Source organism: Fukomys damarensis, unplaced genomic scaffold, assembly GCF_012274545.1.
Source record: "Fukomys damarensis isolate Sample0158 unplaced genomic scaffold, DMR_v1.0_HiC HiC_scaffold_15, whole genome shotgun sequence".
Classification (NCBI taxonomy): domain Eukaryota; kingdom Metazoa; phylum Chordata; class Mammalia; order Rodentia; family Bathyergidae; genus Fukomys; species Fukomys damarensis.
This window is the reverse complement of record NW_022900927.1, coordinates 14,701,633-14,729,582: the sequence shown is the minus strand read 5'-3', so window position 1 is coordinate 14,729,582 and position 27,950 is coordinate 14,701,633. Positions and strand designations below refer to the sequence as shown.

General features: G+C 35.6%; 1 protein-coding gene across 14 annotated transcripts in view; it reads right to left on the bottom strand.

Moving 5' to 3' along the window:
• Kif21a (kinesin family member 21A) overlaps positions 1 to 27,950 on the bottom strand; it is a 131,359-nt gene that overhangs the window by 15,708 nt on the left and 87,701 nt on the right. For 4 of the 14 annotated variants that reach the window (XM_033763599.1, XM_033763604.1, XM_033763601.1 and 1 more), the window contains 19 exons: positions 26,224 to 26,314; positions 25,709 to 25,826; positions 25,112 to 25,300; positions 24,423 to 24,622; positions 23,175 to 23,282; positions 20,309 to 20,377; positions 19,994 to 20,208; positions 19,691 to 19,844; positions 19,346 to 19,540; positions 18,725 to 18,826; positions 17,935 to 18,100; positions 17,423 to 17,443; positions 12,694 to 12,754; positions 12,284 to 12,338; positions 9,831 to 10,048; positions 7,151 to 7,258; positions 5,688 to 5,816; positions 3,476 to 3,514; positions 2,814 to 2,828 (listed from right to left, as the gene is read on the bottom strand). In XM_033763599.1, coding sequence (XP_033619490.1) covers positions 2,814 to 2,828; positions 3,476 to 3,514; positions 5,688 to 5,816; positions 7,151 to 7,258; positions 9,831 to 10,048; positions 12,284 to 12,338; positions 12,694 to 12,754; positions 17,423 to 17,443; positions 17,935 to 18,100; positions 18,725 to 18,826; positions 19,346 to 19,540; positions 19,691 to 19,844; positions 19,994 to 20,208; positions 20,309 to 20,377; positions 23,175 to 23,282; positions 24,423 to 24,622; positions 25,112 to 25,300; positions 25,709 to 25,826; positions 26,224 to 26,314 — 2,253 coding nt within the window. The remainder of the gene's footprint in view (positions 1 to 2,813; positions 2,829 to 3,475; positions 3,515 to 5,687; positions 5,817 to 7,150; positions 7,259 to 9,830; positions 10,049 to 12,283; positions 12,339 to 12,693; positions 12,755 to 17,422; positions 17,444 to 17,934; positions 18,101 to 18,724; positions 18,827 to 19,345; positions 19,541 to 19,690; positions 19,845 to 19,993; positions 20,209 to 20,308; positions 20,378 to 23,174; positions 23,283 to 24,422; positions 24,623 to 25,111; positions 25,301 to 25,708; positions 25,827 to 26,223; positions 26,315 to 27,950) is intronic. The other 10 variants (XM_033763600.1, XM_033763605.1, XM_033763603.1 and 7 more) reach the window with 7 other exon arrangements.

The window sequence follows — 27,950 nt, the reverse complement described above, 5'->3', positions numbered from 1 at the left end:
GGTTCCGCCTCTTGCCTTGCAAACACAAGAGTTCGATCCCCGCCCCCCCCCGCAAATTACTCTCATAGGTGTTTTGAAAGGTTTTGCCATTCTAGAGGCAAAATCATTGTCAGCGTTCTAAGAACTCACAAAGATCAAAAAAGGGAGTTCATTGCATAGGCTTGATTTTCTAAGAAGCAGGAAAAAATATTTTAGAAATTAGAAATGGGTAAATCTTGTTGGGTCTGATAGAGGAAGATAATACATAAATCATTATAAATACTTTAAAATTCATGTTCAGGGGGACGTGATTTGGGGTAGAGTGCTTACCCAGCATGCATGGGCCTGGGTTCGATCCCCAGTACCACACAAAAAAATAAAATTAAAAAAATATTCATTAATAAGTGAACATTACTAGGCTCACAAATCTTATGGGGAGAGTTTTTTATAGGGTTAAAAGGCAGCAAATTAGGGAAATGTCACTGTCACAACATATATGTTGACTCTGATAAAACCTATACAACAGGCCCTTCAAGTGATATCCCTGCGTACAAAGTAAGCACAGAAATGCTATATAGTAAAAATGGTTACAAAGGTGGCTGAAGGTCATAGCTAAGGAGTCAATGTCACTTTCAACCTGGAAAATCTTCTATATCTAGTCAATCCTTCCTAAACTGATGTATTCAACTGATATATGAAAGAGCTGAATACTGTATTGTGTTGCTAGAAAAAGTTACTGAAAAAAATAATTTGCTTTATGTATCTATTAAGTACTCAAATAATCATTGGATAAAATTTAAATTTAAAAATTTAGTCCAAAGGGGCTAAAGGTGTGGGGAAAGTGGGAAGGGTAGGAGAAAGCTAATAAGGGAAAAGAAAAAAATATGAGAAAATGAAAAAAATTGAAATGAAGTGTTTGTAAAGGGGGAGGGAGGAGAGGTTAAGGGGAAAAAATGAGAACCAAGACCTGTCATATAAAGGTACAAGATCCCAATAATGAATGTAACTGTACCATGTACTTAAAATGTACCAATAAACTCATGAGGAAAAAAAAATTTAGTCAAGGAGCCAGGGTTTTAGCTCAGTGGTACTGCCATCTGACTCGCAAGTACAAGGTCTTGAGTTCGATCCCCAGTACCACAAAAAAAAACTTAGTCAAAGGTACAACGGAATGCTCCCACTAGGAGACAGAATCAATAGTGACCTCAGTCTAAAATATGAAAAGGGGTTTATTATCAAACACAAGATCAAAGGATTAACAATTTATGGTTCCTCCATCAACATTACACTTCTCTTGATTTGTTCAGAATTTAACAGACCTACAGTGTTTGATCCTAGTCACATTTCAAATGGGGATTAATTTTAGATGCCACATTCTAAGGAGAGCCGTGAAAAACTGGAGCCTTTCCAAACTGTAGAGGCAGAAAAATGACTTTATTACTTAAAGAAAAAAAATGATAAAACTAGAACTATAAAGCTGAAAAAAGAGCATTCACTGGAGAAAGGATTCAATAGCATTATAAAAAGGGTAAATATGTAAAGAGCTGTCACATATGCACAAAAAAGAGGTATCAGATTAAACATGGTATAGGTGAAGGGAGCTGAGCAAAGACTAATGCATACACATGTAAAAAAAGTAAATTTAAGATTACCTTTAAAAAGTTAATCTTAAGGTTCAGTGATAATGATTTAAAAAGTGAAAAGAGTTACTCATCACTCAAAATGCTACCAGGAATGGTCATCTCTGGATATATAAATATGAAATACAGAGGTACTGTTTGCACACGTCTACTTCAGAGTCATAAAATTAATGTTCATGACTTCCTTATAATTTAACAGTTGAAGTGGACTAAAGTTGAAATGGGAGCAAAACTCCCTAAAAACATCCGAATCTGTTCTCTTCAGTTCTTGATGTAAGGTTCATTACTGCGAACTGAAGCCACCAAATTTGCAAATATTGCAATGGCACAATTCTAACAAAGAGCAAATGTCTACTGTTATGCCTCAAACAGCAAAGAGGAGTTAATTTATTTAGAAAGAAATAACCTCTGGGGTTAATTTCATAACATAAAATTTATATTAGCAGGATAAGAGCTGTTTTGTTACATGCCTAATGACACAAATCATCCTAATAAAAAATTGCTCCCAGTTATTTAGTGCAGTGTCTCCCAAAGATTTCCTTCTTCCATATATGGTACCAACTTTATCCACTAATGACACAGTGTACAACAAAAATCTGCTACACCACCAAAGATTATATTATGACAGTATATTAGATGTTTGCCTCCAGCTATTTTATTAGTTAAAAACTTCTCAAGTCTCCAGAAAATATGAATTCGTATTTTCCACAATTACCCTAGATCAATGATAATAGAAAAGAACCAGGTACAGTGGGACACACCTATAATCCCAGCACTCTGAGGCAGAAGGATTGTGCATTTGAACCCAACCAGGGCTCCTTAGCAAGACCTTGTGGCAAAATTAAAAATTATATTATTAAAAAAGCGTAGGATGTGACTCAGTGCAAAGGTGCTGGTTTGATTTCCAGTATTAGTACTACTACTGCTACTACTACAATGGTGGTGATGATAACAGAAAAATGTAGGCACTGGAAGCATACAGCCATGGTACTTTATCTTCTACCAAAGTTAATCCATACATACTCTGAAATATAAAAATGAACTTAAAAGTAATTTAAGTTAAAAATAAATATTGTAAGTTTGACCCACAGACTGATATGAAGGGAGGGAAACCACTTATTTTTGCTCCATGCCAACCAGTGAAGTTTTGTGCCACTGCAAATAGGGTTAATTCCTCTCCCTTTCCCTGCCTACCTTTTGGAAGATCTGCTGATGATCAGCAAAGTGACAATAAAACAAGGGAAAGGAGTGAAAAAGGGGAGGAGACAAAAGGATAAGTGGGGAAAGGAAATGAGAAAAAAGAAAAAAATTAAGGACCCTTTCAAAATCCTTACTATGAAAAAATATAACATTGTTATTTTTAAAACTATATCATCTATTAGCAAAACATGTTTTTGGTAGTAAAACATTTAATTTCTTTTTTTTTCTGTTTTTTAGTATGAAAGTGTCCTTTTTTATAGTATACCTTTATCACAACTTTTTTATTTCAAATTGCTAAACCAACAAGAAAAAATACCTCACCTACCTCCCACACTCAGAGACAACTGAAATATTTAAGCAGTGAGGATCAAGCCTTCTTGATATCAATATTCAGAAAACTTGATTTCTTTTAAAGAAAACATTAAGATTACAGGCAGAAAACACAACTTCTTAAGCTATGATATAGTTTGCCACGACTTTATAAGGTATGATCACAAAAATACATTAATATTAGCATGTTTTAAACTATTCGTGCACTTACATGACTTATAACAAATAAAGCATGCGACAAAAATGAAACTTGTTCAGAAATGCTAGGAAGGCATTATGGGACACCCCCATGATGCCAGAAGGTAGGAAAGATAGGAAGAAAGTACCTGTGTACCTCCGACAGAGAAGAGTCACTTTCATCAGACCTACAGTGAAAGAGTTAGAATCATGAGGAGAAAGAACATAGACATCAACGGGTAAAGACACTGAGAGGGGGCTGAAAACCAGCAGCATAAACAGCAGGAACACAGCATGCACTTCCTTAACGGTGCCCTGCCTTGCTATCAGCACTGATTGTCAACAAATTCCAAGTAATTAAGGCAGGGAAGAAATTTGACTCCTGTATTCTACCACAATTTAGCAGGCAAAGCTTTCTACCTATTACTGACCCACAGAATCTGCTGTATCCCCCCTCGCTTCTAAATTTTAGGCCCTCAAGAGAAATAGTACCAAGTACAAGAAATGTATCACTGCAAGCTTTCTTCTATTAATTTGACTAGCACTTAGGGAAAAATTCCTATCTCAATAATGATTAGAGGATTTAATTTACCATGGCAATCATTACTGCAGGTTTAGACTCTATTGGTGAAATTTCTTTTTTTTTATTGTTTAAATTTCATAAAAACATTGCATGTTTGTATGGAAAGTAAATCATTTAAAATTTTAATAACCCTTGTCTTTAAATCTAAGGAGGCCCTCAGTAGGCTTTCAAAATTAGGCAAGAGAGTCCTATTAATCCTATCTCAAAGCCTGTAATGTTGGCCATGAGTCTGATTATGATGAAAATCTATTTAGAGTGTCTAAGGGGATTAGGGAAAAGGAGGGCAGGGTGGGTGTGAAAATGTGAAGAGTCCTGGGCTGGAATAGGGTGGACTCAACAAGGAGCTCCAATGAAAGTGACACAAAGGACTAGGGAGTTTTTGAAAATATTAAATCAAATCGTCTACGTTTTGGCTTACAGAGAAGACAACAGAGGCAAGTTGATGGTAGTTCATAAAATATCTCAGTAAAAATATGAAACTATGATGAAGTCATAGGTTATGGAATGACGAACAGAAAATTTTATAACTACTTCTTATACATGGTAGATGAAATTTTATGATTCTTGATATAACTAGGGAAAAAGAATTGCCTAAATTTTTAGCATTCTACTTTTCTCAGTTAATGAGAGAAATGGTTTAGCAATAATAAAAACTATCCTACTTAATGACATGAAAAAATATTTACCTCTCTAGATCAATTTGAAGAATAGGCCATCTACTGATTAAATTATATCAATTATCTAATAAAGAATACATAAAAGAATTGATCCATAAAAATTATTTCAAAATGTTAGTGTATTTTCAATTTATACCATTTAGTTCAGTTGTAAACATGCAAGAGAGATCTTAAATGGCATCTTATAAATTTTGGAGGCCTTTGATATATACAGGGAGAAAAATAGCACAGAAAACAAACAGGGCTGGGAATGCATCTCAGTGGAAGGAACTTGTCTAGCATGCATAAGGCCTTGGGCTCAATCCTGGGCACAAACAAAAAAAGAAAGAAAGAAAAAAAAACAATCAGAGTGGGGAGGATGGGTGCACATACAGCCACATATCATTATTCAAAAGCCAATCAGACAAATTAGAGTTAACAAGTACCTTATGGCAACATTGTTAGTACTGAATTCTCACAGGAGAGATTCTGGCTCAATGTGGGGGTACTTTTCACATCTAATTCAATGAAAATTACTTTTTCCACAGTCCCTTCAACCTCTCCTCCCCCACAGCCTCCTCCTAGTCCAACCTCCTCCATCTATAAACATGTTCTTTTTTCCAAGAACATCATTACTGTTTTATGGTATATTTTTCTGGAGAAAAAAAAAATCAAATAATAATACATTACACTATAACAGTGGTCTTTGTACGTTGTTAAATCTAACAAAGGTGAAAAAAATAACTTGGCTCTTTTCAACTCAGACTATTAAAAATAGAAGCTTTTGTGGGTTCACAAAAGCTGAAGAATACCCCAAAATTTAAACTTCAAGTGGTCTCAAAGTTTTTTCAATTCTAATTTTCTTGCAAAAGAAAAAGTAAGACGGGTGGTGAAAGTATAGCAATGCAAATCTACAACAGGGAATAATGTTCAGTAGGAAAATAATTTTCTCTGATTTGAGCTATATGGTTCCTTTCCATCAGAAAAATACATCCAATATGGCACGAGCTCACAGATCAGACTCCATCTCCCACACTGAGATGGTTCAGTGTTTCAACAGACTGCATCGAAAGGTTCAGAATGTTCTAGAAATAGTTGGGACTCTTTTTCATAATGACTTACTTATCCTGCTGAACTGATGTGTTTCCCTGAGCAACAGTAAGACGATTAAAGACATTCATTTCATTACGGGGCCGGCTTGGTGGGGAAGGAGGAGGAGAGAGGCTAGCCTCTGAGGTTCCAGAATCTGAGCTACAAGAAAAAAGAACATGAAACAGGTGGCTTTAGTTGGTTATGTTTTGTCAAGAAGGTTACAGGAAACATGCTTTTCTTTTTTTAAAAAAGGCTTTTCATTAGAGAATTCCTTCTTTTCTTCCTATTGTTCTTTTTTATAAGACAAAATGCTCTCTGAACAATTTCATTTAAAAAGTTTCCCCCTGGAGTTTCTTACATTGACCATGAGATAGTACTAAAGGAAGATTCTGCCTAATGAAATTGGAAGGCCAACAATAAAGCAAGCCAAATTTAAAATTAAACAATTTCAGAGTTAAGACCAAATTGCTTAGCTTTTATAGATAAGAAAACAAACTCAGAGAACTTGGGAGCAATTTACATCTTCGGTTGACTCACTCATTTTATAAAAATTATTTGATCCATTCTCCCATTTTCCAGTTATTCTTGAGATATTTAATAGAAACAGGCAAATTGAATCTTTAAAAATAGAGAAAGCAAGGATGACAAGAAGGGTTATTTCTATTTCAAGTCAGCAAAGTCAGTGGTCAAAGTACAGTATTTTTGTGTTTTTTGAGGATTGTACACTTAGGTACAGAAAATATATGAACACTTCTTATATTTATTTTTATGTTAAATTTTAAAATGTCTCGCTAATATTTAGATGTAGACTGAAATAGACACAATGCTTCACAGATATGCAAAGCTGTACTATCACGCGCAACCTGTTAGGTCATCTAGAGAAGCAAGGTAAGAACGACTCTGGTCCACTAGGCTTCTGCATGCTGCTGTGTTGCAATTTATAAACACCCAGTTCGGTGATCACATGATTATATGATGTACTGATAACCACACTAACCCGCAAAAAACTAAAGAATTAACTGAGGATAATATCAACAGTCCAAACTTGGGAGGACTGCGAGAAAATGATACAACTAACACATCCCATGATCAATATTAGTTTTTTGTGTGTGTGTGTCCACTATTCTAAAGAGGTAAAGTCAATGTCAATGATGCTCAAAATTCATTTCAACTTTCTGTAGAAGACACTTCAAAATATAAATTTAATAAGCTTCAGCCCAAGTGCATATGAACTCTCAATAACACACAAACATAACAGAAACATAAGCTAGTGGACATGAATAGGAACGAGTACTCAAACTCTTTAACAGGTGTGCATGTGGCCAGAAAGTCAAATAACCACTTAGCCAGCCTGACCACTGACTTGATCCTCTTTATTAGACACAGCAGTCAGAGATGGAGCCAGGCTCAATCTCCAAAATAAGTTCACTACTGTCCTTGAGCATCTGGTGCAGAAGACTTCACACAGCATGGTAAAGGCGTGAGTTACTTACTGCTTCTGTTCCTTGGCTTTTGATTTCTCAGCTTTCTCATAGGCCTGTCTCCTAGTTACAGGGGAAGGCTCTGGTATTTTTTTTTCTGGTAGAGATGATGGTCTGGAACTAAAATGGAAGATTCTTAATCACTTTGTTATGTTAAGAAACATCTATGCATATAACTTTGGTAGTCAATCTGGAATTTTAATAGATTAATAAGTGCAAGAAATTATCACTTGAGAAAAAATAAAGCCAGGAAAGGAAAATATTACATGAGTTAATTTTAGTTGATATAAGCTTAACTATATTCAATTTAAATTTTTTAATAAATTAATAACTAACGAGAAAGATTTATTACTGAGGACAAAAAATAAAATTAGGATAGGAAAACATTACATGAGTTATTTTTATTTGATATAAACTTTATAGCTATAAGTTTTTACATTGGCAATCTGAATATAAGCATCAATACCATACTGGAAAAAAACTAATAAATATTTTATTTGAAGTATACATGTTAAAGTTTTATTGAAAATTTATCTTTGTAAAAGTTTATAGGAACAAAAATATTAGATATCAAAATACAAGAAACAATGAAATTTAATAAATTTTTATTTAAACAGTCATAAAATAGTAATACAGGTCATCATACACAAAATTATTGTACTGAACAAGTATTTAGGTAGTAATTAGTAGATATGTATATTTTGGTAATAAAACTATTCCTGCTTTGTGAGTTTAAAATGTTGAATGGCTGCTATATAATTAAAAATTCAAGAATATGATTTTTGTTTATGACTATAATGCATTTTAACTATGAAAAATATAAGTTTACTATTTTTGGCTAGTTCCAGTATTAAAGGGAAAAGAAACACTAAAGAATTAGGAATGAAGACCCCTTGAATGGCTTTACATGACTACTATTTAAAAGTGAAAATGAGCCTACATTAAACATGCCTTTAATCCTAGCACTCTGGGTGGTTGAGACAGAAGGATCAAGAGTCCCAGCCCAGCCTGGCAACTCAGTGACTTAGCAAGACCTTGTCTCAAAATAAAGAATAAAAAAGGGCTATGGAAGGTAGCTCAGTGTGAAGGCCCTGAGATCAATGTACAATACTACCAAAAAAAAGTGAAAACCAAATGCAGCTAAACGTCATATGCTTGGTATCTCTAATCCGAAATCACATTTTAGAAATCTTTCACCATGTAAATCATACGGATTACCAAAATAAATTATTTACTTTATGAAATAAATGCTGTGCAGTAATGGCTCATAAGAATTATAGCATTAAACATATTGGAATCAACTCTTAAAATCGTGAAGAATTTCAGGCTTCTGAATTTATGAAAATATATTTTATACAACCTGTCGTAAAAGATGTATATACTTTTAATGAAAAAACAAAACAAAAAACAAAAAACGGCATTACCTGAATCTGGATTCCAGGCCACAGTTTAGTCTTGCAGTTCCAAAGTCTCTATTCATCTGATTGACTAAATGCTGAGCACATGCAAGTTCCTAAAATCTGTCCTCAATTTAATACCACTATTTTCACCAAAATTTCTTCTACTCTCATTTTATCAAAAGAGCAATGAAGCCACAGCTACACTGGTTAGCAATGTCCGACAGTTTATTACATAAGCCATGGCCAGCACATGCAAGAAAATTCTGTCATCATCAAAATTAATTTTAAAAACTAGGATGGCAGATGGGATTGCTGAATGGAAGATAACAGAAGATCCCGCATAAAAAGCAGAGTATTATGGGAAATAAAATAGTCAAGGGTCTAAAGTACATGATCTTTGTTATTATCTGCCGAGTCTTTTGCAGTATGTACCACTTTGTGGGAAATATTCCTACAGTGAGAGATGTGTACATCCCAAAAAACCACTTGCTAGACTATATAAAAGAGTTAGTATGAAAAATGTCATTAAAAATATTTCCAGGTAAATGATCTAATTTCAACATAACTTTAACCAAAATAAAATTTGGTTAACATTGTAACCTAATTTTAACCAAAACATAATACACACAAGGTACACATACGCTAGCCTGTGTAGGAAAATGTTTCTTTGTTCTCAAAATAATAATGACAGAAATTATAAGCAAGACTTGTTTTGAATGGAAGGTTCCTTTTTTAGAATATCAGGTAGAAGAGAGGATATTCCTTCCTTCAAATCTTTAATAACGTCAATAAAAATATTTAGTGCAAGTACTCATACAGTCATACAATGTGCTTCAAGGTAAAGAATTGGAAAAGCTCAAAATGTTTTAATTTTGTAACTTCTGTTTCTTTTTTTCTCTAAAAGGGTCAGCAAAGAAAAAAACTAGGATGTAGGTAATTTAGATCAAATATGAGTTTTAGACTTTTCTATTCATATAAAGTATAACTTCAACCTATTTCAAAAGTCTCTAAGTCTTGCCTGTAATTCATATCTCAGCCTTTGTGAAAATTACATTTCTTAAGAATGACCCTCAAACACTGACACAAAACAAAGCAACTCGACAAATAATATCTCATCTCAAATTATTTTGACAGTCGAAAAAATTAGGGGAGGTAATACCTAACAGATACTATTTTGAAATCGAGAGGTCTTTCTTACATAAAAAATTTTAAAGTAGATATAAGAAATTAGCAACATGCATACTTTTCAAAAGCCAAAAGAAAGGAAGTTAGTGTAGCTGGAAAAGACTTACATGCTGCCTATCTTAGAAGGTAAGCCAGATGGGGGAAGAGGAAGCTCTTTTTCCCTAGCAGCAATACCACTGGTCTCTGCATTCGTTCCAATCTCTTGCCCTTCTGCAGCAGGTGTGAGAGGGCCAGGCAAGGAGGCATCTCCTGCACTAGTATCTGATGCTAGTTCACTGCTGTCTGCGTAGAGCAATTCCATCTGAGTAGTGGTTCTCCTTCGGGCCTAGTTAGAGAATGGAAGGAAAAGCAATCAGGAGCAAACTTTATCATGGAACTTGATTAGGGACTAGAGATTTGTATTAGTCTGAAATAAGTTAAAAACATTTAGCACGTCTTTAGCAGGTAGGTCAAGAGAGCATGTGAGATAGTGACAAGCCAGAAATATAACCAGAAAAGACCTGGGGAGGTCACAATGTCCACAAATGGGGGCACGTACATATGTGCCAGGCACCATTATAAACACTTTATTATAGTAGCATGTAGACAGATGGTATTATTATCTCAACTCACAAATGAGGAACCTAAAGCATAGGGAGGCTAAACAGTTTGCCCAAGGTCATAAAAAGAAAAAATAGCAAAACCAGAATAAAAGCCAGACAATTTGCCTCCACTATCTGTACAACTGCACCACAAGTGGACACCTCATTTGATATAAATTTAAAAAGAGAGGAAAAAGAGAGAGAGAGAAGAAAAAAGGGAAGAAGGACAGAAGGAAGGAAAGCACAAAATAAGGAATTCAAAAGATCATTACAGGGATGCTCAACTAAATTCTGATTTTTCTCAATGCTTTTTAATGTAAATTTTAATTTCTTTTTTCAATTTTGATGACCCTTCTTTCTTATGTTTACTCTGCCCACTGGGTAATTTAACACCAGCCTGCACCAGCTTTGGGAAGTAGGGTGAGGCTGGTAAAGTTATTTTCTTAGAAACTAAACTCACTATGAGTGTTCCTTTGCTTACTCTTGAAAAATCAAGTGAATACACCATCACTGTGCAGAGTCGCTTGTTAGTATCTCTTAGGAATCAACAGAAGTTCATAGCATTTACCAGATCACAAGCGTCCAAAGGCCAAGCACATTGCTTTATTCAAATTTATATCTTCTGTGTGTAATACAATAGTAGTATAGACTAATTTAAAATATACAATCAAATTTTTTTCAATGAGTGAAAAAGAAATCATACGAGATCTTATCAGCATCTCTGCAGTTCAAAAGAAGCAGCAGGTAGCATTTCAGAACACTTTTGGAAAGAGTGTCCTATAGCCATCTGTTACACTTTCAACTCTCCCCAGCCAAGGCCCTAGCACAGAAAAGAATTTTTTCTTGGGAATCCCTAACTTCGGTGATTCTTTTGGGAAATGACGTTCAGGTCACCACTCCCAATGTCCCTTTGACATCTCACATGGGCACAACTAACAGGCTTGGTTGGGATTCTCTTCTCTGCATAGGATCGCACCCAAACCATGGCAGAATGCTTTATTTGAGGTTTAGTGACCCGCGTGGTCACTCAGAACAATGAAAAGCGAACCACATATTGTCAACCCAGTAGCTCAACAATAATACAAAATGCCTGGAAATGATTTTTTTTTTTTTTCCTTTGGTTTGGTTTGGTTTGGCTGGTACCAGGGATTGAACTCGGGACCTTTCACTTGAGAGAGAGGCGGTGGAACCACTGAGCTAAATCCCCAGCCCTGGAAATGATTTTTGATTAGCTTTTCCAGTGTTTTAAACATAAAGAAACACTACATAAGAATCCATATTTAAAATGTCTCTTGAAAAAACAAGGGCTCTGGTTCCTATTCTCACATGGCAAAGAAACGAGCAAGACTTTACAGCGGCTCAGCCTCAACTGGGGCATGCGCTCTTCGGGCAATCATGTGATCGCCCCACCCTTTCCCACGCATCACTTCACATCCAAGCCACACAAGTTACACTTCTGCATTACCTAATTCACCACAGGCTTTTGATCTACTCTCTCCATTCGTACTGTTATCATTCTTTCAAAAATCATTCAACATATTTCCAAAAAACTGTGATGATTCTTTAAACAAAATAAAGAACACTTAAGAACGTAAAAGAACGCTAACATTTCAAGTCTCCTACAAGTGTAATGATTTCCCCTGTACACTGCAACATGGTGTGCCAGTGGCCTAAGAATTGGCTTTTGTAATTACATTTCATCCAGTGAAAAAAGTGCAAGGATACTGTAAGTTCCAAGCTCCTTTAAAAAATATTTTTTTTTCAATAATTCCATAGAGGAATAGGAAAAAAAGTAAAATTTTTTGCAAATGAAAGACTTTTGGAAAAAAAATATGCCTACTTTCTAGTATGCTAAGAGCTAAATCTGAGGCCCGCGTTTAACAGCAATAACAAAGAACAGTGTAGAAATGTTTGCCTGGTGTTTTTAGCATACGTGCTGCCGAAGCAAGCACTTGCCTGGTGTTTTTAATTCTCCTCACCTTGTTTTTTGGTTTCACTTCACCACAAAGCTTCATAAGGTCTGAAGACAGCGTGCTGTAAACAAATAAAAAGTTAACCACAAGATTAAATAACTTAAAATTGAGAACTGTATGTTTACCACTCTATGTTTTTAACTATGAAAAAAATGTATATGTGTATGGAAAACACAGGAAGACATTACTTAAAATCAAAATGAACTGATTAAGAAATAATTCATTCTTCCTTAAACATTGGTATTTTTATTTTAAAGTGTGCAATGATTAAACATGATTTAGTCTGGCTCCCATATTACTGTTTCTAGTGAAATTCATTAGGCACAAAAATTCGAAACTATTTTTATTTTATAGCAATTGATACAAGATAAAAGTATGAAAATATTATAATATTCCATCTCTAAAGGCTTTCTTACCTTCCTTCAGATCCCGGGCTGTTTAAAGGTGCGTCCTCATCAGTACTATCCTCTACATTTTCTACATTAAAAAAAAAGTCCAAAAGGTGTTATCTACATGTCATGACTTCAATGGTGACCACAATCCCTATGCTCTATAAACATCAGCTCAATAACTCAGTACGGGCACCAAGTAATAGGTTGTCTTAGTAGCTCAATGAAAAGTGGCAGAATCATGGAAAAATATTTCTAAGAAATTTCTTGATTATATGCTGTGGGGAAATGTGTTTAAAATAGAAAAACCACCAGTGGTGGTGGTGCATGTACTTGGGAGGCTGAAGCAAGAGGATCGCTGTGAGTTCGAGACCAGCCTGGGCTACATAGTGAGTTCCAGGTCAGTCTCAACTGCGTAGTAAGACCCTGTCTCAAAAAACCAAAAATAAAAAAATAAAATAAAATAGGAAAACCATGAATCTAAGTAATGATACATGGAAGAATAATGTATTTATAGGTTGAGGATGAAATCATGTATTTATCTGAGTATATAAAACTATATAAATATATATTCTCAGGGTTATGTGTTTATCCTGCAGTATCCAAACACACAAAAATCTAGTAATTAAAAACACAAGGTTAAAATAAATGCTACATGAGTTTCTTTTAATGTCCTAGGTCAACGATTAACGTTTTGTAAGTGTAAATGCAACTGCTACACTTAAATATTTCTCCTTTTAAATTTTTTTAAAATGTGTGCCTATAACTAGAGCATACACAGATATTCAGAAGTCACACATTGGCATGCAGCCATTCACATATACACAGAAGACGAAAACAATAGGTTTGCATGCAATTTTATAAACTAATACAAATAAACCACTGCTTTTTCAGAACATTTGTAGCAGACTAGAAAAAAAGAGGAGAAAACATATAAAACAAGTAGAAAAATCAGTTAAAAAAAACAGCCACAGAAAATACACTATTTAAAATGTCAACAAACTCTTAACATAATTTTTAAACATACACATTTTATTATAAAAATCATTCCACAAAACTAAAGACAATATTATGAGAAATAAATATAGTAACTAAAAATATATCCACTCCCTTTTTATTTTATTTATTTATTTATTTTGTTTTTTAAAATATGGTTCTATTTATTTAGTTATTTATTTTTAGTTTTTTGAGACAGGGTCTCACTATGTACTTGAGAGTAGCCTAGAACTCACTATGTATCCAGACTGGTCTCAAACTCACAGCGATCCTCCTGCCTCAGCCTCCCGAGTGCTGGGATTACAGGCATGTGCCACCGTACCCGGCTCACTCCCTTTTTAAATTTTCTATCATACAGATGAAGTATAATTTCTATCTTTCCATACTTCCTGGCTCTTCACTCTGGGGCCCACACATAGGGAATTTACTTTCTGAAGTGAAATGCATAACTCATAGTTCATCAAGTCATAGGAAGCTTAAGGAGATACTTCAGAGGTAGGATAATCAAGAGCTAAAGTGATGAATTCATTGACAATGCAAACAGTAAGATTATAAAGCAATGCCAAGCCCAGCTTCTGTTCTCCTCTAAGAAACCAGGCTGAGATTTGCTGGCATTTTTCTTGCAGGGAGTGGTAAAACCAACCAGAATTCTCAGCATTATAGGAATGCTTGGTAAAAACCACTGAGCTCCTGCTTGTGCCTGTTTGCATTATTTAGAGAAAATTATATCTTCACATATCCAACCTGGCTGGACCAAGGACCCACCCACAATTACCAACTCAAACACAACTTCAGGGGACTGAGATTGGCCTGGAGTAGTGGGATCTTCAGGGCAGGGGACATAGCACCACCTCACTACTTACTGTATGTACCCTCACCTTGGAAAAATTAACTACAGCCCAAGGCCAGCAGCTTTTCTCATTATGGCAGCTTTAAACCATAATGAAAGCAGAGACAAAATTCCCACACATTCTAATATTGATCTATATCAAGGTAAACCTTCACAGTCTAACTTTAATGGAAGTTGACCAAATAGTTGGGGTGTTTTCCAGTCTCTCTACTTAAAGTTTTTCAAAATATACATATATTTATGTTAAAAAGTAGAGAAATGAGTTAATATAGCAACCCTGATACTGCTATCTTTAGAAACACTTGCTTGCAACCCTATACTTTGGCTGACATAGAAAATTTACCTTTCAGAGTGTCCCAGGTCAACACTCAACTAACTAATAAAGGCTGCTCACCAAACCTAGATTATGCAAACAAAAGAGTCTACGCCGATGCTTGTCTCCAGGGGTCTAGAATTCTGGTATATGCCCAACACAGGGTACCTGTGTGGCTATTTCCAGTAAAAGCCCTTGGGTGCTGAATGTGTAATGGATTTCCCTGGCCTCAAAGTCAAACATATATTGCTGCATTCTTCTTCATGAGGAAAGAGTGAACTCTGTGTGATCTCTCATGGGTGAGAAAGACTAAAGAAAACCTGCACTTGTATTTGTAAAGTCTCCATCTATATACTAGTCCCTTTTGATCCAGCTCTAACCACATTTGGCTCATCAATCTTAGCTATAAACACAACTATATGCTGAGCCTCATGAGTCTTCTATCAAATCTCTAGAGGTAAGGGTGACCTGGGGATCCCAAAACAATTAGGACAGAATAAAGACATTCTTTGGGTTACAAAAATACAAGCCTAGTAGCATGGGTTGTTGGCCCTGGCTCAGCCCCTAACCTTAAGTTCCATCATGACCTGTTCTTCCTCGTTGCTCCACAGTGGTAACCCATTCATAAGCTTCATGCACAAGATCACAGCTACATCACTATGCCTTATCTGTGCTGCCCTCTTCCTAGAACAAACTCTTCTCTGGCCCCCTTCAGTACTGTCTTTTAGCTCAAATGTTATCTCCTCCAAAAAGCCTTCATTATCACCTCCGTGCTTTTCTGTGCTCACGTTACTTCTTGTAGGTGTCTCATTCACTCCTGCACTGTAATGTTACAGTCTCCACACCTTTCACCCTCAGCATCAGGTCACTGGAAACAAGACTAGTGTCTCGCTCATCTCTGAATCCAGCACCTAGCCTAACATTTATAATAAGGAGAGCTAACTAAACGGTTTTAAAGCAAGGTATCTATGACTGTACAACTCCTGAGGGTTTAACTTGGATTTCTTTTCTCCTTCCATGTTCTTCTTCCAGATCCTCTGGGCTCTGGGGTAAAATTCTGCCATGAGTCACAGGTTATATTATCTGAATCGGTTTATTCTCTGCTTTCCTACTCTTCTTCAAACTGTGCATTGAAAGTTGTTTGGAAGTTGTAAAAAGCAACACTGCTCATCAAATTAGCAGCTTATTTTTCTGCATAAAAGAAAGTAAAGAAGTTTTCTTCCGTGCTAAAAGATATATATATCTATAAATGGAGACAGTAAGAAGAACAAGGGGAAGAGGAAGAGAACCAGCGTAAGGAGTGGGAAAAACAGGAGAAAGGAGAAGAAAAGCATAAAGAAGAGAATAAGAAGGAAGAGACAGAAGAAGAAGTAGAGAAAGAGAAGAGAGAAAAAGAGGAGGAAAGAAGATAGAGGAGGGGAAGGAACAGAAGAAGGAGAAGACACTTTGCTTGATAATATGCAGAATGGCAAAAATGTCATTTTGTAAAGCTAGGTGCTGGAGTGGCCTAAGGTGGCTTCTTTTAATCACTTCTAATTATTTACCACAGCTTGAGCAACTTAAAATGATTGTTTTGCATATGTACATGACACTATTATATACATCATGCAGTTGATCTTCATATTACATGAAGTATAAAAATCAAAGAGGTCTTGTGTTTTATTTCCATGACATCTTGTCATTTAATAAAATAGAGATTCATAGATTACATTTACTCTAATTACTCACAGAGGTAATTACACTTAAACTTCCAGTTACTGTCTCTCTTTCAAATATAAGCCTTTAGAAAATTTAATAGTTATAGTGTAATTTGGGGGAAAACTTAGGATCCGATTTTTAAATAATTTTAATTTTCAAAAAACTCCTCTAAAATAATCATTCAGAATTATCACCAGTAATAAAATTTCCTCAATACTCCTGGTCCTAATCATCTCTCATCACTAAGAGGAGGCTGAGACATTACAATGTGTGGATATAGTTCATAGGGTTTCAGAGTATAAGGAGAAAATGATCAAAGGAAACCTCTAAACTCAGTGATCTTTAAAGCCCCTTCTAACTTGAAAATATTATGCCTATAATAATAAATACGGTAACAAACTGTCCACATAAAGTAGGTAGTCTTATTCAATTTACAATATTAAAAGTGTGTGCCTAATTTTATAAAAATAAAGAATAGATGAGAATCTAGCAAATATATACCAAAGATATGTACAAAAGAAAGTTATTTGTGAGGTTAAAACAACAGATGCAAGTTAATGTATATATACTTAAAAATTAAAAAGAAACATATATTCTTTGTTTTCCTAGGAGAAAAAGAAAGAGCTCAGAGGATTTATGAAACTGGAGCCCAAATATTAAAAGAGATAATTAACTAAAACATACTTCTCCAAACACCTAAGAATTTTAAAATCAAGAATGTTTAACAAAGACGAAAGACTTAGTATGCTTGTGATCATGGATACATTTCAAAAAAGATCATGCAAAAACCAGTTGGCTGCCAATAAAAATTTTCAATATAAGATGTACCACAATTAGTGTACATGAACAATTAGTAATTCATGCAGCTGCAGGGTACACAGAAAGCTAAACATACTTACCTAATGGTACGCTATCTAGATCTGTGTAAATAACAGCAAAAGGAAACAAAAAGCAATACTCCAATCAAAACAGATCCAATGTTAAGAACTCTTACATAAAACAAGATTATGTACCATTTATAAGATACACAGAATAGATGCCATAGCAAACACTTATAAATTTATTTTAGGGCAGTTAGATATGCAGAGTAAAGTAATGAAACTTGGTTAATCTTTTAAATTACTTACAGCATCAAGTCATAACCTCAGTTGGACTTCTTTGTCCATAAAAATCAATTGCTTAATAAGATAAAGTAAGCCTTTTTAAAATTGGTAATCACTTCTTGGAACTACAATAATTACTTCCCCCAAAGTTTACATACACATGCAAATTAAAGAAAGAATAACTATAAAAGGCATAAGTTAAGTATAGCATCTATTCAAGTAGGCCACAGAGGAAGAGATACACTGTCAGCATGTACAAAGACCAATGCTACCATGCAACTCATTACCTAAAATTTAGTTCAAATTACCTTGTAAAGCATGGCCTAGTAAAGCATCTAGCTCAGGGTTTAATTCTGCTTTCTCTTTCAGCATGTGGAACAAGAGCTGGTTCTGGGTAGCACTGGTTATTTCAGTTTGTTTGAGTCGACCTTCAAGTACTTTGATTTGAGCCTCTTTCTGGGCAGCCTGAAGACCCTGAAGTCACACCCACAACAACAAAGTTCTTAGGTCACACAAAACAGCATTTAGCACATAAAGATCTATATCACATAGCAAATCTATACAACACATGGGCTTCGACTTCAGACCCGTCTGGATGTGCCTCAATTCCTCACTTCCAAGCTTGGAAACCTTGGACAGGTGTTAGAACAGATAAAATATCTCAAAGTTAGCAGTCTTGGCACAGAAAACAAAGGAGTCAGAAGTCACTGTCACCTTTACTCGTGACACATTAAAGCTTTCACATTTGAAAGAAGGGAGGATGACATGTTTTCCATCTGATTTTCTTTCCAGTTACAAACGATCAGCTCTAAGCCAGTTATGCCACCAAATTTGTTCAACTCGAGAACTTTTTTCTTTCTTAAAGAAAAACATAAATTATTCTTCAAAATGTTGTATCTGTTCTAACACACAAGTATAACAGGTGAAAGGCTAATGAAATTTAAATATTGTTGACTTTCTTAACTCTAGAGAAAGTTTTGAAAAAAGACTTCCAATTAAGGATCTTCCTTATTACAAGAGGTTTCCTGAAAAGAGAAGCATAACTATAACGAATTAATCCAGACTTCCATTTCCAGGGAAAGGCCAGTTAAAACTTACCTTGTTGATGCCCATGGACAGGAAATGATCTAACAGGTATCGTGCTTCTGTAAGCGTGCAGGCACTAATGACTGCAGTGACATCCAAGGTCTCACCTTCTTCCTGTATCGAACCAGTGTTTTGGAATCATTACTTTAATCTGGATGTACTTAAGCAGAAGGCAAAAGTCTAATGTGTTGATTTAATAGTACTGGAATAGACAGGCTAGTCAGAAAAATACCACGTTTGATCCCTGTATCAAGAAACATACAGGGCTGGGGCTTTAGCTCAGTGGTTCTGCCACCTGCATCGAAAGCACAAAGACCCAAGTTCAATCCCCAGTACCAAAAATAAAAGGCGGGGGGGGGGACAGATGGCCTACTTGAAAACGACATATTTACACAGTTGACAATTTAAGGTAGGATGGAATCAATGGTGCAGGAGTTGTACAAACAATAAGCAAAAATCACAAAAGCAGCAGAGAAATCTCAAGAGCTGACAGAGAGTGGTCAAACTTGAGAATCAGATTAAGCCAATAAATGAAGATTCCCTCACATAAAAGTTCAAAGTGCTTTTTAAAGATACGTAAAATGATACCAAATGCTTCCCATGAAGTGGCTGAGCATCCTCTACATTACGAACCTTCGCCTCCTCCATCTGCATGATGTTGGCCTGACAATCAGAAATACTGTCATTGATGTAATCTATGTTAGCGGTCAACGACTCTAGCTCCTCGTTGATGTTAACCACATGCTTGTCCCCATCTCCACTCTCCTTGATCATCTTCTCTCTCCTTTTTGACAGTTTTTCTCGTCTTTTGGTGAGTTCCTCCCGTTGCTATGAAAAAAACACAGGTTGTACTTTAAAAAGTGGTGTTTACTTCCTCACACACAGTGCAGTCAAAACTAAGACAACAACCTGGTAAGTACTGATTGTGCCCGGGGTTTGGGAAAGCAACATGAAAGGTCAGCCAAGGCTGTCCTGCACCTTGAGGAGCCTGTCCATGTCAGCCTCCATGTTGGAAATGGTCATTTTCTGCATGACGATGTCAGTGACCCTGCGTTCCAGGAGCTGCCACTTCATGCGGGCTGTCTTGGAGGTGAATACTCGGCCAGTCAATCCTTTCCTCTGATATTTTTTTCTACAATCATATGAGAACACACGTATGTAATTGTTATGTGCTTCTTTGATTGTGCATCGCCTACTAATGACACACGTTTCATCTGCGTAAGGCATTCAGTATTACTGCCCACAAAGGTTACATCAGAAGGACAGAGGTGTCATGCGAACCTGGTTCCGTTTGCTGCGGCCGTCGGCAAGGCCTGGACCCTTGCCACAGGAATTCTCATTTTCTGCTGGGTGCCTGCCCTTGATGCTTCTGTCTCCCCAGCAGCTGCACTGGAACTTGAGTCCTGACCAGGGGCTTCGGAGGAGCTCAGCTTCCGAGTGACCTTCCCAGCCACTTTATCAGACATGGGCCTTACCTGCCGACGCAGAGCTGTAACCTGAAACGGCACCAAGGATTGTCTCATCCTTTCAGCTCACAGAAATCATTTATCTCAACATCAGACAAATTCCTCTGGGTGATCAACTTTCTAGCCGTACCTCTTCAGTTCGGCGACGAAGAACCACTTCTTGATTTCTTTTTTGGGCTTCCAGAAGTCTAAGTTGATGCTATAAGATAAATGAATAAACTGAAATATACAATATTTCCCATTCCTGTGCTAACATATTTACCCTACCCCTGGAAACTGTAAGAGTCTCAGCAGAGTCTGAGTTCGTAACTTGTCTCCATTACTACAGACATAGCTCTCTTATTTACGAAACATAAACACAGACTGATACAGCCATCCCTGCCTAAGAAACAAAAATCTATCTCTCAGCCTTATACTTCTATTTAACAAATGCTATACTGCTTACTCTGTACAAATACTTTGTACTTAGGAAATAATTTTGGACTGAAAAAGAACAGGGATCCTAGTTCTGTTTCAATCATTTATGGAATTCCTCAATTTCTGTCAAATTAAATTTGAATATGACCGTCCCTCCTAGCACTTAAAGTATGTTATACAATGTCTCATATTTGTATCCCAAATCCAAATGGATCATTTAGTTCATGCTTACACATTCCTCATCAGAGAAGAATTGAGAAAAGAATTATATTTCATCACTGCCAATACCACCTTGTCTGCCACAGTGACAGACTGACACAAAGTTAATAAATACATTTTTAGCTCAATGAGCCACCAAAAACTAAAATTAATGCATAGCTTGAAACTTATTTTTACATTAAATTTTCCTATGTAATATAAATCTCAAGTTTATTTATATTTTTGTATGGTACACAAATGTCACACTTTGTGTCATATTCGATGAATATAACAAGTAACAACTTAGAGAGGGGCCCAATCTGCACACAAGAAAATACGTGACAGAGAAATCTGAGTATTAGCATGGTATGTGATTAAGCCAGTGTCTTATTTTATAATAGAATATAGGCATCATATGTTAGGATAAGATTCGGCAGTTTCATTACAGGACTCAATTATTCAATATTGATCTTACATACCTCATATGAGTTAGTAATAAAGAAAGAGATAGTACAATTACTCTTGTCATCCAAAAGTTTGGATTAAAAACAAAGTAAATAGCCAGAAAGTAGAACTATTGTACCCAAATTTCCATCAATTAAAAAATGGATTTTCTAAAAATGTTTTCTATCTATTTAGACATAAAGTAAATGATAACTGGTACATTCTACAGGTTGGTGAACATTGAAAACAGCATGCTAAGTGAAAGATAGATATAAAAGGCCATAGAGAGGTAGGATTCCACGCCCAGGAAGTTACTAGAATAGGCAAATGTATACAGACAAAAACAGATTTATGGCTGTGAGGGTACAAGGGGCAGTGGGGAGTGGCGGCTGCCCAGTAGATACGGGTTTCTTTCTGGAGTAAGACAATGCTCTAGAATTAGACAGTAACGATTTGTGCACAACTCCAAATCCAGTAAAATCTGAACTGTACACTTGCATGACTTTTATGATATATAAATTATCTCAATTTTTTAAATAGCAGAAAAATAGGCAATACATTATGCTTCTACTTGCTTTCAGTAGGAACAAATTACATAAATCTTAAATGCTTCAGAACTTAATGTCATAATGACACCAGTTATTAAAATATGTCGCTATTCTGAGAGGAGAAAAGAAGAAAGAAATACAGCTATAAATGTTTAAGTCATATGGCCAAAATATATACTTTTCTACCTTATAACTCTCTCCTCCTTATCTCTCTAAGGGCTCTCTTCATATCCCAGAGTAGACTTCCATATTCTACTTTCTGAGATATACTATATGACTATATTTTTCCAGAGAGGATTCAGAAAAAAGCTGAGTAAGAAAACAGGAACAATGGCTGAAACATAATGAATAATGGGCTGGAGGTGGGGGGTGGAGTAATGTTTTCATGTCTAAGAAAAGAATTATCAATACATATTTTCATTTTTAAAAATCATATTCCAAAATTTAGAAAATATCTGTAACCCTAACAAACTATAATTAGCATGTGGGTATGCATACTTCATTATTTTCATCATTGTCATCGACTATATATACACAAAGTACTACTTTGTACTTAGTATTAAACTGTAGTCATTTTTTATAGAACTATACTGTTTCCAAATCTCAATTTTTTTTCCACACTGGGGATTGAACCCAGGGCCTTCAACCTAAGCTACATCCCCAGCCCTTTTTTTTATTTTGAGATAACCTCACTAAATTGACCTAGCTGGGCTTGAATTTGCCACTATCCTGCCTCAGCCTCCCAATATTCTGGGATTACAGGAGTATACTACCATGCTCAGTCTCTAAATCTGAATTTTTAATGGGTAAATAACAATACACTAAGTGTAATGAACCTTAACTTATTTAACCATTATCCCTGCTATAAAACACATTGTTTTTATATTTTTCACAATTACAAATAATGCTAAAGTGAAGGTTTTAACAAATAGCAATTTTTCTGATGTCAGATTTTTTTTTAGTGTGAATTCACAGGAGACTTCTTAAATCACAAGGTATGAAAAATTTTACAGTCCTTAGAAAAGCCTCTTCTAGTTAGGACTGATTATTTTTCCAAAAACATCAATAAAGATCCCTGGTTAAAAAAAATTATCTTGAAAATCATCCTGAAATGACTCTCTTAAATAATACTCAACCAGTCCTTTGGCCTTCCCAGAGAAACCCAGCCATTCTTTATCATTTCTATCATCATTTGAGAAATATACCTCAAGTAAGATTTATCATAACACCAGGTTTTTCATGAACTTTTATACTGAATTACTATCATCCACACACTACAACAAATATCATTTTATAAAATTAGTGCTTCTCTATGATCCTCCACCTGCACCTAAGTTAAACACTCTCGTTCAATGTACAACGTTCCTATGTGAGAGTTAGTCTACTCACATCTCTCTTACGTTGATCCTTTTTCAACTGAGCAATCTCTCTGTTTCTTCTGGATTCTGTCAATCTAGCTTTCTCTTGTTCCTCTTTCATTTGCTTCATTAGGCGAACCTGAAATGAAGTATGTACACTTCTTGGCAACACTCTATCACAGCATTAATTAAGTAAGCCACAGGTAGGAAAGTAAGTTCCTAGAATTCTGAATACTTCACAAGAAAACAAGCAAAGTAACATTTAGTGATTCTTACTTCGGCATGATCACTACATCTCTATTTCTAAGACAGTTCTGCCAAATTGTTCACTACTCTATGCTTTTCACACTCAGTGTTCAAGTCACTGCATATCTTTTTTATTTAAAAAAATTTTTTTCCTCATTGAATTTATTGGTACATGTTAGATAGACAGTATAGTCACATTCATCATTGGGATCTTGTACCTAAGTCACTCTATACTTTGAGTGGAATTTTGAGACTTATAATCAGTAGATGTGTGATCTTGAACAAGTTGCCTAACCTCTCTACACTCTGACTTACTTATCTGTACAATGGATATAATATTTCCACAACACTGGACTATTGTCAGGATTCAGTGTACCTAACGGTGATTGTAAAAGGGCCTGATACATAGTAAGCACCGAATAATTTGTAGCTACTCTTGTTATCAACAGCTACACAACACGTGATATTTCCTAAATCTTTCCATGTTAGCTATTTTAAAGAAACTACATTAATTTGCATGCTAGATATTACAAGTAATTGATCCCACAACACTAACAGGTAAAAAGATCAGGATTCACATATTCTTTTTTATTAGAGGAAAAAACTTGTACTCTTACAAATTCAAGACAGTAATTACCTGCTAGAGAATGAGAATTATGATCAGAATGACATGCAGAGGAGGCTTAGTGCCTGTTTATACTATTGCAAACTAGACAGTAGATGTGGTGTTTGCTTTATTATCTAAGGTTTTTTGCATCTTTGAAGCATCATATGCTTTGTGAACTGTGGAGAAGTTTTAAGAGGAGAAAAACACATCAAAGTCTGAGAATCACCACATTATTCTCATCTACTCTGAAGAAAGGCTTAGATGATGAATCACTACATGAAAAAAATTTCCACTTGTCAAAAGGAAATGCATCATGTGTAAGACTGGGTTACTTTCTATTGAGTATAGAAAGAATCACAATCATTTTCTGTCCCAAATAATACAAGCATCCTCAACATCAAACCTTAATGAAAACACAATCGTTACCTTTGTTTTTTTCATTTCCATCACGTCCTGCTGTAATTTCTTCAATTGCTTTTCGTACTGGGACTGATTTTTAAGCAACCTTGCATGCTCTTTTTGAGCTGCCTGGAGTCTCTGCAGTTCTTTGTTCATGGATTGGAGTTTCTTCTCATACTCAGACTTAATTTTTTTGGCCTTTTCTTCTGAACAAGATTCCACGGAGCCTAAATGACCAACAATATTTCTATTTTTTTGTAAGACATAATTTTTTACTTCATAGATTTATAACGTGTGACTAAACAATAGCTACAGCCTAGACACTCAAACCTCTTTACTCCAGAATATCTTTCAGTCATTTTCTCCTAATTATCTTTTGAGTCTATTTAAAATGATTGAAGGTTTTTTTAATTTAAAAACAGCACAGCCATAAATAATGACATTAAAACAACACACTCTGTAGAGAGCAAATAGCCTAGACAGATATCAGTATGAAAGAAACAAAATAGATGTCGGTATGAAAAAAAATTAATAATAATATCTAACAGGAGACAAACTAACATGTGACATATATATTTTTCAGAAAAAAAAAAAGCAAACAGACTTGAAAAAAATTTTCATGTGGCTTCTCATTTTTTCTTCTGAAGGGAGAGAAGATAAACACCCATCCTGATGATACAGCTTGAAGTGTCACCTGCACCACACATCGTTCTTACCTAAGTTCTGCAGCACCTGGTCCCTTTCGAGCTGAGTGTCCCGAATCTTATGCTGCAGCATCATGAGCTTCTCTTCATACTGTCTTTTCAGCGTCTGCAATCTTTTCTGGCTGTTTTCTAGCTCATCGATCAGTTTTTGCTTAATTGCAATTTCACAAGTAATATTGGCTAAGTCCGCTTGGTAATTGGCTATTTATTTAAAAAAAAAGACAATAAAAATACTGGCAACAGGCCAAAATGTCATAATTCTAACTTTCAAAGAATGTGAACTCCATCACCCACAGTTGTGCATTTACTTGGCAGCTGTCAGGGACATTTCCTGGGTCAACCAAATTCTAAAAAGGTGAAAAGACAGAGCTCACCTTGGTCAGGACAACAGATACTATTTGCACTAAAGAAGAATGGAAATAACACTTTGACTAAGCCCAGTAAGGGAAGGAGCCCAACCTTTTAGCACAGGAGCCTTGGAGGGCATAAGTAGTCAGTAGCCATAAAAGCTGCTTTCATAAAGAATGCAAGGAGAATGCTGAGTTCTCTATTGTGGTTCAAATAACTTCTCCCAAATGAATTTCTGCCCTCATACAAAAGAGCAAATACCTTTTTCATCTGAATCAGAATCTGTCTCATCAGAGCTTTCACCTCCTTCCATGTCATCTTCATCCTCCTCCTCCTCCTCTTCCTCATCCTCGTGATCACTCACTTCCTGACTCTCTTCCTGAAATGTGATTTGTGACCACATAAGGCACAATGTTGGTAAAACAACTGCTTCACAAAAAGATTGCTGGCCAACAGAGTACAGAAGTACAAACATTTGCACATTTCCTTAATTCTAAAATCACTCCAAGATTTTAAGTTCATTATATAATAATACTGTCTTCAAAGAGCGCATGACTCCTCCTGAGTCTTCTCATACACATACTGCTTCCACAGCACACCAGACTGAGAGCTGCCAATATTTGATAGCTCATCCTTCCAAAGAACAGAAATTCTGAAGGAAACAGTATACACTGGATGTATGACAAACATTTCCTTTTTCTACATATAACTCGTTATGGTTATCTGCAACCAAAAACCAGTGTCTAAAATTTACAAATTCATTCTTCCACACTCACCACTTCTAACTCATTGTTTTCTCTTTCTAAAACACCTTTTTCTTCTTTCTTCTCTTGGTCCGTGTCTGCATATTCCTCTTTACCAGCCAAACTAAAAAAGAGCATAAGGGTGTTTTGTTAAAGAACAGAGGAAAATTGTTAACTTTTTTCTCTCTGTTTTGTAAAAATTACTAATCACTCGTCAACACGAACTAAAAGAGTTGGTCATTTGACTAAGCAAAACTAACCTGTCTGATGCTTCAGACAAATACATAAATCAGCACTCAACCAATAACACCACGATTTACATGACTGGAGATAATGCTTATTTTCTAGAAACACTGAGGACTAGATTATACCTGAATCATAAGATCTGAGGAGACAGCAAAGAACAAGTCAGAGGACAGCCAAATGACTATAGAGTAAGCCAATTTAAATGCAAAAGAAATAAAAGCTGACATTTTTGTTTTCTCATGGGAATGTGTTAAAGTGTGCTCCTATAAATACATGTCTATTAGAACTTCATATTTATTAATATCTTAATGAATCCAGGATAAATTTAAAGATCAAAATGAACCCTGCCCACAGTGAGTCTGTCTACCCTGGCTCCGTCCGAATGCACCAAGTGTTTTATTAGACCATCCCCACAGCACAGAGCTATTTCTCACCATGTCCTTGCAGAATGGGTCTTCGCAAAACAAAACTGAAGTTCAAGCTGCCTGCTGACTGAACTGGGAATTCCAGCATTGGCCCAAGATTTGCCATGTAGTTGGGACCTTCCTCTTCCACTATCAAATGTTTACAGCCAAAACTACACACTGGCTGGTGTTGGATCGTGGTTAGAACTAAACTAATTCAGCCCTGAGGGTACTGAGAAAAAGATGAGAGTGTGCAAAGTTGCTGTACACTTAGATTATTCTGAGCTTTTTTGGGTTTGGCAACCATGGTCAGCTATGCACAGAAACTACAATTTTGTTCACTAGACTTACACACACTCAATCAAGTTAAGCAACACTGTGAACTTTAAATGAGTCCCTATGTTTCTGAGCTATTGTAATAATTTTAAATCACTAGAAATAACTAGAATACTTGGATAAGACAATATTCTCCAAATAAAATTCCTCTAAAAAAAGCTTCAAAACTATCAGAATGGATTCATAACAGCTATTCTCTTTTAGACATTCTACTATATTAAATAATTTCCCCAATCTATAGATTTATTTTTAGTTTCTAGGTTAAAAAAAAAAATTCATCTCATTTTGGCCCTGTCATTATCACTCAATGCTGCTTAACTCTAGCTTTCTATTCTCAGATATTTTTGTACTTAAAACACGATGGATATAAACGTTTCCCTTACAAGTGCTTTCCACAGTTTGCAATTTGTTTATTTATGTGGTTTTTATTTTATATCTATCTATCTCGTCCACTAGACTGAAAGCTTCGTGGCAGCAAAGATCATATTTGTGTGTTTCGGCACCATATCCCCTGTGTTCAGGGCCTGGCACACGGTAACTCTGCAGTAGTATTTCCTAAATACTAAGTCTGTGTGCAAGCACCTCTGAGCATGTGTGTGTCTCACATAGTAGCTCAGCGGGAACACAATGTAAGGTTGGAAAACTGAAAGGAAAACAGCACATCTCTGGGATTTGAAGGAAGTACCAGCAAGAGTACCACTAAAATAGTTGTAAGAGGATTCAAGTAAATTGTAATATGATTTCATGAGTATTGTTACATCATTTTATTAGAGA